The 10,645-nt window shown below is 41.4% G+C and overlaps 1 protein-coding gene across 2 annotated transcripts; it reads left to right on the top strand.

The window, feature by feature from the left end:
- Positions 1-15: 15 nt before the first annotated feature.
- On the top strand, positions 16-10,197 carry Ssmem1 (serine-rich single-pass membrane protein 1). 2 transcript variants are annotated; one of them, NM_001109228.3, is given in 3 exon segments: positions 16-485; positions 7,335-7,389; positions 9,351-10,197. In NM_001109228.3, coding segments are annotated over 3 exon segments (594 nt in total). In that variant the 5' UTR covers positions 16-446; the 3' UTR covers positions 9,851-10,197.
- Positions 10,198-10,645: the final 448 nt, after the last annotated feature.

The raw sequence follows: 10,645 nt of genomic DNA on the forward strand, positions 1-10,645 counted from the left end.
CGGAGGGACCAGCGCAGCGATCGTTGCCAGGGAAACGCCCTCGGATTTGACTTAGCTACAGGGAAAAGGCTGAGCTGCAAAATTCAGACCATATTCTGAATCCTTAGTAAAAAGTAATGACTATAACAAGCTGAATTTTGAATATTATTAATTGTAGCTTTATTTAGGGCCCTTACGGGCTCACATTTGTAAGCAGATTATATTTAGCCGGATGGCTAATTGGTAGGATACAAGCATGCCTGATGTGTTAGACACAATCAGCAATGACAAAGCATTTTTCCTCTTTTGAAATGTTTCTCCCTCAATTGGTCTGACCCAATGTAAATTCTCAAATATCCACCTAATGAGGATGAAGCAGTAGGAAGAAAAACTGGAACGTTCTATTGAAGTTGTTGGTGGTTTTGAGGTTAAAACCAACCAAACAAAAAACCCCACCTTTGCCCTGAATGTTCTTTGAAAGAACTGAGAAAAGAGTCACCAGGGAGGTGAGTTTGGTTTTACTTAGTAGCTAGTGCGAGTTCCTACAATGCACCACTGCGCCCGGTGTGAAATATGAGGGAGGGGTGTGTGTGGTTTCCTGGTTATTGCTCTAAAGAGCTTTGCCAGTGTCCTACAGGTGGAAACAGGGAGGCCAGAGGAGGCATGCCCAACTCTGGAAGAGCTTGGGAGTGGCAACACTGGCCCTTCTAATGGCCAGTTTAGCCAGTGCCTGGGGATTTATTCTTAAAGAGAAGTGTGCCAGCCAGGCACAGTGGTACAAGCCTTTTATCCCAGCACTCTGGAGGTAGAGGCATGTGCCTCTGGAGTTACAAGGCTAGCCATAATGAGACTGTCTCAAAAATGTAGCTAAATATCAAGATTAAACAGAAGAAAATGAGATTTCATTGTGGTCTTGCATATGAAAACTAGCAGGTCGTTTTATGCTCGTAAAGAGCTAATGGGTCTGTTAGTGAGTTTGTTTGTTTTTTTTTTAAACATGTTTATATTGTCTTAGCACAATGTTTGGATCTAGATATAGATTTAGAGATGATCTAACTCATCAACTGTTCGGAGAGAACAGGCTCAATTCTGTCAGTGTACAGTCAAAACAAAAGCACCAGGTTTTCATTTCTCCACATGTAAATCTATCTAAAAAGAAACTATAACTTTGATGTAGTTCTTAACAGGAGTCTCTCTTCCTCCTCCTCCCTTCTTTCCTTCTTTTCTTTCTCTTCTTCACTTCTTCTTCCTGCTCTTCCTCCCCTTCTTCCTCTTCCTCTAATGTATATTTATTCCTGGCTTAAAGAACACTTACCAGACTAAAGTAGACTATGTATTATTAGAGTTATCATAACCAAATATCCCAGAACATGGGGTGCCTCCTCAAAAAAAAACCCAAAAACCAAAAAACAAAACAAAACAACAACAAAAAACATTAGACAGTACTTTAAAAAAAAAAAAAAAACAGTCTTTGTTCCCACACACAGTTTGGGAAGGTGAAGACTAAGACTTAAGATGTCAGCAGGGCTGGTTTCCTAGGAGACAGGTGGTGTTGGCTTGTCCATAGCTTCTTCTTATTCTCCTTTATGGCCTCTTCCCTTAGTTGGTGAATTCTTGGTGTCCTTTCCTCCTCTTTGACTCCTAGTAAGATTAAGGCTCTACTCTGATGGTCTGACTGAACCTTCATTTACCTCTTGAAAACTTTTTTGGTTCTTTTTTTTTTTTTTTTCGGAGCTGGGGACCGAACCCAGGGCCTTGTGCTTCCTAGGTAAGCGCTCTACCACTGAGCTAAATCCCCAGCCCCGAAAACTTTTTTGAAGAGACACATTTATTTTGTGTGTGTATGCCTGTGTTGGGGTGTACATGTGCCACGGTGGGCGTGTGAAGTCAATATTCTGCTTCCACCATGTGGGTTCCAGGGACCAGTCTTGACATCAGAACCCTTTATCTACTGAGCCATCTTGCTCTTTTGTTGATACTCCTTTCTGGCCTTATCTCCAAATACAAGGTGGGACAGAAGGTATCGAGATTATATTTTAGGAGACACCCAGTGTAGTCTATACTGTACTAGAACTGTGTGTGATAACCAAAACCTTGAACACGTAAAGAGATGAAAATAAAGGATATGGGGGTTGGGGATTTAGCTCAGTGGTAGAGCTCCGAAAAAAATAAAAAAATAAAAATAAAAAAATAAAGGATATGTATGCTTCTTTCTTTTAAAAGATTTATTTATTTTATATAGTATTATACATATATATTAGTACAGTGTAACTAACTGTCTTCAGATACACCAGAAGAAAGCATAAGATCCCATGTGGTTGCTGGGAATTGAACTCAAAACCTCTGGAAGAGCAGTCAGTGCTCTTAACCACTGAGCTAAATCCCCAACCCCCATAACCTCTCCAGCCCAATATGTACGTTTCAAAGACAGATGCAGAAGGAAGTGTATCGGAAAAGACCATCAACTATTCTAGATAAAGATATCCTTCAGATAAATCTGCCCATCTAAGACATCTAAGAACATGTGTCAGCCCCTGCATCAGTTGCTTAAGTCTATGTCATAATTGGTTGCCAGGGAAGTTGTCATAGGTCATGGGGGGAAATCGTTCCCAGTCACCTCCATCCCTTTGAGCATGTTTTATTTTCTAAGCAAGAAGCTATCATGGGAGACCTTCTGTCTTTATTTTGGGAGGTGGACCCTCCTCCCATACCTCTCACTTTTACCATTCCCAGCCAGGATGCCGAGTGCCGGAAGGATGACTCTTGTGGGACAATAGGGAGCTTCCTGCTTTGGTATTTCGTCATCATACTGACCCTCATGTTCTTCTCTCGGGCTTCCGTCTGGGTAGGGAATCCTTTCCAATCTAAATCGTATCTTTATGGCCTTTTTCCTTAACTGCACTGTAGTTTGACGTACGTATTTTTTAAAAGGGTTTTTATGAGTTTAATAAGTGATACAATCGCTAGGCGTGTAGGTGGTGTACGCCTTTGATCCCAGCACTGGCGAGGCGGAGGCAGGCTGGTCTCTGTGAGTTTGAGGTCCATCCTGGTCTACAGAGTTGAGTTCCAGGACAGCCAGAGTGACACAGAGAAACCCTGTCTTGAAAAACAACACGTACAAATATGGTGCAATCTCATGCTAGAGAACTTAAAGCTATTGAAAGGGCTAAGAAGAGTAAAACCACTCCACTCCTGTAGAGATAAATAGTTATGTTTGTGGAGAGGCTCCTTCTAGGTTCCTCTTTTCCTGCTTTTTCTCAGTACACCAACCTTTATCTTTGCTTGGTCTAGCTTCTATTGAATGGATTTTCATATCCTGACTTTTAAAATTAGATATTTTGTCAAGCTTCCAAATGTTCTAGTCACTCTACAGCACTTCCTGTTGTATAATTTTCTGTCTTGTACTGTAAAATTTCTACAGTTGAAATTTTAGATTGTTTGCATTCATATGCTGTGTAATGCTGAGATAAATCTCTCTTCCAACTACTGATTTTCAAATCCCTTTTATAGCCATGTAACTCTGTAATCAAAGGTGTAAATGTTATTGAGAGAACATAGGTAGGATTCGGGGAGTGGTTAGAACGAAGCCATACATTTTCTGTACAGATTGAGATACAGACCCAAACTAAACAGAGCCAAAGTCACAGATCAGCAAAAGAAAATGCTAGAAGCTTAGGAATGCCATAAGTCCACTTTATCATCAAGGCTGCGGCCCTCAACATATTATGAGCAACCAACCTCTTATAAATTGCTGACACAGAATCTTTTCTGGCCATTAATACTGGGCTGGTGATTAATCAAGCTACTACCACCATTTGGCTTTACAGCCAGAGCCCACTGCTGCCAGTGGTCAGCAAGATTGAGTGCCCCATCAGCTCTGGATGGAGAAGAGAAGGTTTGTTATTTCAATGCCAGGTAGATTCCATTATAATAATAATAAAAAAAACTCCCCTACTACCTCCTGGCCAAGAAGTTTTATCTGGAGTCTAAATGCTTCTTAAGGTAAATACTTTGCCAGAAGGAGAATTAGAATAGTGATAGCTTATGTGTATTTTAGACTCCCCAGCTAAGTATATTGAATTTGGCCTGGCAAGAAAAGCTACTTTAGAAAATTAACAAAAAAATTGAAATTGATCACTGGAATTTCATCATGAAGACTGTTTAAGGGGTCTAGCTATTCAGCTGTCCTTTAGTTCCCCTGCTTACTTCAGCAATTCGGAGTCATAGAGCTATGCTTTAAGGACCGTGGGGGAGCATGTGGTCCTTCTGTCTGTAGGCAACGGTTTCTTGGTTGTTGTTGTTGAAAAGCCCCTAGGAATTTAAGTGACTTGTCCAATGTCACACAAGTGGTTAGTGACAGAGTGACAGGAGGAAAATGGATCCAGGTTTCCTGCTATACTATTTGTTTACTTCAAAACATAGTTTGAAATGTCAAATTAGATCTACTCAGTGCTGATTAAAACCTTAATTACCTCAGGGGTTTCATCTTTTACTTTGTGCCCTCGTGACAGCTACAGTCAGTTGGTCTGCTTCTCCTGAAGGGTCCCAGGTTTGAAATCTGAGAACCATAGGACAGCAGGTCGAGGAGGATGGAATTTTCCCCTCACTTTGAACTTCATTTTCTCTGTGAAACTCTGGGCCTCTATTTACAAACCTTAAAGCATCGGTAAGCACGATGGAAACGTGGTTGTGGTCATTATCGTCCGACATGCAACATGCCGACTACCTGTACATGCAACATGCTCACTACCTTTACATGCCACATGCTTACTACCTGTACATGCCACATGCCGACTACCTGTACATGCAACATGCTCACTACCTTTACATGCCACATGCTTACTACCTGTACATGCCACATGCCGACTACCTGTACATGCAACATGCTCACTACCTTTACATACCACATGCTTACTACCTGTACATGCCACATGCTGACTACCTGTTCATGCAACATGCCAACTACCTGTACATGCAACATGCCAACTACCTGTACATGTCACATGCCCACTACCTGTACATGCCACATGCCAGCTGTACATACCACATGCCGATTACCTCTGGACTTGTCACTTTTTAAAACAGATGTGTGCTCTTTTCTTTTTTTTTTTTCTTCTTTTTCTTTTTTCTTTTTTTTTTTTGGAGCTGGGGACCGAATCCAGGGCTTTTCTTTTCAGATACAAGGTGCTCCGTTCAGGTGGCCTGCTTCTTTGGTATCTGCTCAGACTGCTAGTGCTGGTTTTATTTTGCTGGATGAATATTAATCTGAAATCCTTATTTCGCATATGTAGAAATTGAGTTTAGAAGGTGTTGACTGGCATGAGGATATGGCAGAGCTGCTGAGGGTAGAGAGAGAAGGGCTCTCCTCTTCTGCCCTGCCCTCAGAGGAGCCACTGTCACTACTTTTCCTTGATAAGTCACACAGGACAGTTAATGAAATGCGTGTGGTAACCACAACACACACCATTCCTCTTGGTCTCATGCAAAAGTCTTCCTTCTGATTTTGTAGTTATAGTTTGATTTGACATCCAATGTGGAAGCTCTCTGTGATGATTATAAACCTAAGAATATAAACCTAACATGTGCTTTTAACACCTTTCCCCGAAACTATAAAAGTGCACACCACAAAACACAAGATTACAGGACTATGGATAAAGTGAGACAGGCACTGCCCTGGGCTGTGTAGACATCACATCACTAAGTACTATTAACATCTAAGTTTGCATCCAGTCTTTTAATAATTCTCTCCATACATGTTACACTTAAAATATGTACAGAGCTCTAACACATTTTTTAAAAATGTATCTTTAGAGAGACCTTCAGTCTAAGATATTCAGAGGATGCTTACTGTAATGAAGAAAGAAAATAGGGGCAGACAAAAAGCAACGAGGGATCATAGGTCTTGTTGCTAGAACTATTAAAATACGTGCTAGGTGGCATACACGTGTAATGCCAGCCCTTGGGAGGTGGAGGCAGGAGGCTCCTGAAGTTCAAGGTCATTTTAGCTACATTGATGGCTAGTTCCAGACCAGCTGGGCTATATGAGGCCTTGTCTTAAAGAGCTAAAAGTTTAAAACTATCTAACAACACATCCAGGCTTTCAAATACGTTTGACCTTCTACACAAATCATATTTCCTAACTATAGTCAATTTCACCAAAAAAAAAAAAAAAGGATTAAAAAAAATCACAATTTTAACCATTGAAAGCCAGCCTTTGCGTCATACATATTTCTTACATACATGTGTCCCTTGACGGTTTTTGGAGGTCTTTAGCTAACTTTGGGTCATGCTATTACATATAAACTTGCATCTTGATTTTAGCTGAATGAACAGTTCCATACATTATGACGTACTTTATATGTTCACAACTACATCTTACATGACCATGGCATAATTCAGTTAGTTATTATTTACTCTTTTTTTTTCTTTTTCTTTTTTTTTTCAGAACTGGGGACCAAACCCAGGGCCTTGCGCTTGCTAGGCAAGCATGCTACCACTGAGCTAAATCCCCAACCCCCATTATTTCTCTTGAATTTAAGTTCTATGTCATCTTAATCATACTATAACGCGTATTTCTACGTACAGAGCTTTCTGTGTAGTTGTTTGCTTGGTTGGTTTTGTGTGGGAAAATTGCCTCCTAGTAATCAGTTCCCTGAGAGTGTCAAATGTGTTCCTGAGTACCAGGCATGTTTGCACATCTGCAACCCCTGAAGCAGGAGGGTCCCGTATTCAAGGTACGTCAGCTACACAGTAAGACTTTTATCTCAAGGGGAAAAAAGTGAGTATTTCTTGTTATTCCTGATACTGTTGCTTCCTACATGTTGGGGTAACATAGAACTTAACATTCAAAAGTAGATAATGGTTAATTAAATCATGGTGTGATCATATCAGATACGGTTGTAAATACCTTTTGGTGCAATCATTTTTAGACTTGGAAAATGGAATGCTAATGTGGAGATCCGGACAGATTATTAACAGAGTATGGAGTAAGGCAGGAATCAGAGCTGTGAGTGAAATCCTGCTCTCCTGACAGCCAGGCTCACTGATAGCATAGTATGGCTGCCCACTGGACAAAAGCTGAAAAGCAGTCACAATTTGTTTGTGTGTAGACAACAGGGCTTATGCATTGTCGCCCAAGTTAGCCTAGAACTCAAGATCCTCTCGTTTGAGCCTCCAGAGCAGTGACGTTGCAGGAGAGGACCACCATGAAGAGCTTTGTTGTGCTTGTTCTTTCGTGGGTTTTTGGTTTTGAGACAGGGTTCACACTTAGACCTTAGGGAAGGTCTTGGGCAGTGGCTTAACAAGTACATGTTAACACAGTGCAACTGACTGAGTTCATCTTATTTCTGAAACAGATGTCTGAGAGCAAAAGGGATGAAGACAGTGGGACCAGTGCTTCACTAAGTAAAGGTGAGAGTCGGATGCTCGGAGTCAGGCTATGAGAGAGGATTGTGTCTCTGAGTACAGAGTGTTGGTAGAAGAGAAAAGCAGAGAGGTTCCAAGGCCTCATCACGCCAGCAAAGGCCTTGCATGAGCTCTGTTTCTCTTCTGAGTGTAGACAGCTCAGATCCCCCCACAAGCCCCCCTTCCCTCCAGAAGCTACAAATTTCTGGCAGTTTGGGCTCCCTTTGTTGTCCTGTCTCTGCACTTGCCTTCACAAAGCTTTGCGAAGAGACAAATTTGTGTTTATAAAGTATATTGATAGGAAAGCTCCCGTCCCACAGTTTATAAAGAAGTATACAGCACTCCTTGTGTTCTCAGTGGACTGCTGATTTCACACACAACACTCTTTGTGATTTTTGCTAAACCTTTGCCTCCTAGGTTATCCCATAATTATAAGTTACTGAGCGAGAGTAGTGTTAGCTTAAATGTCATCTTCACAGTTAAGGAATAAGACAGAAGCACGATGGAGATGTACGTTGGAACTCAGCTCAGTTGTCTGTACAGCTTCATTGTTGAAGTGAGTCAGGACTTCAGAACACTGGAATAATACTTTTTAATTCTGAGTTGTTATTCACAATTTAGGCAGCAGGCATAACAATTAAATTTACATTAGAAACACATTTTCCATCATTTTCTAAGCCCTAAGCAGTCAGTGAAAGCATACACTAAGTCCTGATCTTTTTGCTGGTTTCCAGGTAAATGCGCACTCCAATAATGGTTTTGAGCTGGCAACATATTGTCATGGAACAGAGTGGGAGACAGATGTACAATAATAGCACATCCTCAGATAGTCCTTCCCGCACCCAGATAAACCGCTCTGAGAGCACACAGCATAATAAATCGAGTAAGATAATTAGGAAATTATGGGCATTAAGTAATTATCACCTTTTTGGTAGATTGATTTAATTGTAAATTTGTGTAATTTGTTTACTAATGATGTTTAACCATTTCACAAAATTTCCAAAAATTTATCAGGATTTTTAAGCTGGTACAAGCCAACATCAGCATAGAAAAGAGCATGGACAGAAGAGATGTTTCCTGCTATCCAGATCACACTCACACACACACTGGAGTCATTGAGACTTCAAGATAAAGGGGAAAAGGTCCTTTTCTGGAGACTCTCCCATCTGCAAACCCATATTCAGGGGCTACAAAAGTTCAAAAGCGATATTAAGAATGTATGTGACCCCTCCTGTGTCCTTTGGGGATGGGGTACAGTACTGGAAATGTAGTAGTTTGCTGGCCTTAGCCAGCGGTTACAAAATGCAGTGATTTGACCACTAATGATCCCGCACGTGTCAGGCCTCTGGGTAATGTGAAGTTGTTAGCCATGGCCCGATCATTTAGAAAAGTCCCAACAGTTTCCTGACACCACAGTCATCAACCTTCAAGACTATATGGTAACTCGTTTCCCTACTCCTGCCACGTTCTCTACTGCAGATCCTGATAATGACTGGCCATAGACATGGTGATGGGTGGTCAGGTGACTTGTTTGTTTATTTATTTGTTCATTTATTTAAGTTAGGGTCTCACTTTGTAACCCTATCTGGCCTTAGTCAACTTTTAGACTATGCTGGCCTTGAATTTATAGAAATCTATTTGTCTAGGCCTCTTTGTCCCGGAGTGCTGGGATTAAAGGCATGTACCACCATGTCCGTCTGAAGAACCTAACAGGTTTTTTTGGGGGGGTGGTGGTGGAGTGGGATGAGGTTCAAGACAGCATTTCTCAGGTGTAGCCTTGGCTGTCCTGGAACTCACTCTGTTTACCAGGCTAGCCTCGAACTCAAAGATTCACCAGTCTTGGCCTCCTGAGTACTGGGATTTAAAGGCGTGAGCCACCATCTGCAGCCTTCACTGACCTTTCTATAGCAGCCTATTAGTGAGCATTATTACTGTCAGTGCCTAACTTGTTGATCTGTTTTGTTTAGCAAGCAAAGAGGCTGCCTGTAAGCGACAGAGTAGAGAAGCGTCCTGGGATTCCTCACTAGTGCTGAAGAAACCGAAGCAGAACCCACTTTCCACAGTAACTGACTCTGAGGTGGCTTTGGTCAGCGCCTACCTTGAACAAAGACGAGCCAGGCGCCATTCCCAGTTTCACCGGGTGAATCAGATCCAACAAGACAGTGACACCACTGAATGTGACAGTGAGGAGTCAAACTCCGGAGTGTCATCCTGGAAGGAGAGCGAAAGCGACCATCATCCGTCACCTGCCACTATTAAGAGGAGGAAGTCAGTGGCGAGGCAAAGGGATATGGAAAACTATGAAGTCCGAGAGAGGCCTTGTCTCCACTGCAAAGCCATGAGAACCAGTGAGTGGCTGACACGTCACTTCCCACCAAGCACTTCAGTAACAACCCCCATGAAGGGAGAGATTCAAGAGGAGAATTTGACACCTGGTAGTACCAACACAAAATTAAGCAAGTTTTGAATTTTGGCATCCTTACCTTACTTGAAGTCAAAAAGAGGAGGTGAATAAAACATGGAAATCAGAGTTGTAGGTGAGGGAGACGTTCACAATAAAGCCTCTTTACTAACAACAAAAGTATAATTGGAGCCCAAGACAAATTTCAAATATCAGACAGATTCATTGCTTAAAACAAGGGCAGAGAATTTGTTCATGCCACCATGGGAACACAGAAGACCTGTATCTTCTATGATCTTTTTTTAAGTCAAAAGAGCCCAGGGCAGATAGTCCATACCCCAAGTATATGTATTTTGTTTGTCTATGATACAAATATGAAAGCTCTTTGAAAATATATTTATGTTGAGAAACCATTTAAATCTATTCATATGTTTTGATTATCTGATTGACTAAACAAGTGAGGTGACTAAATGAACCAGGTGGGTTTTCGTTTTTTGTTTGTTTGTTTGTTTGTTTTTATAGTTGAGGTGATTCTGTTAGAGCTGAGTTCACTAAGGGCTGTTGAGGAAAAGAGCTTAAGGATCTGGAATATGATCTTATTTCTAGAGTTCATCAGGAAGAAGGGGAATGTGACGAAGAAGGCAGCTGGGCCACGGCTTGCCCTTGGTTGTTGTCCCAAGACTATGGCAAGTGTTAAAACTTTTTTCCCTTGATACTTATGTTAGAAGAAAAATTTTATTTGATGTTATTACAATAGAGACCAATAAAAGGAACTACATAAAAATGGGAACCTGGTGCGAGATAAGTGATGTAGAGCCAAGGAGGAGGGTGGGAAGGACCATCGGATGGAAACGACTGAAA

The sequence above is a fragment of the Rattus norvegicus genome, chromosome 4 (assembly GCF_021556685.1).
Source record: "Rattus norvegicus strain SHRSP/BbbUtx chromosome 4, alternate assembly SHRSP_T2T, whole genome shotgun sequence".
Lineage (NCBI taxonomy): Eukaryota > Metazoa > Chordata > Mammalia > Rodentia > Muridae > Rattus > Rattus norvegicus.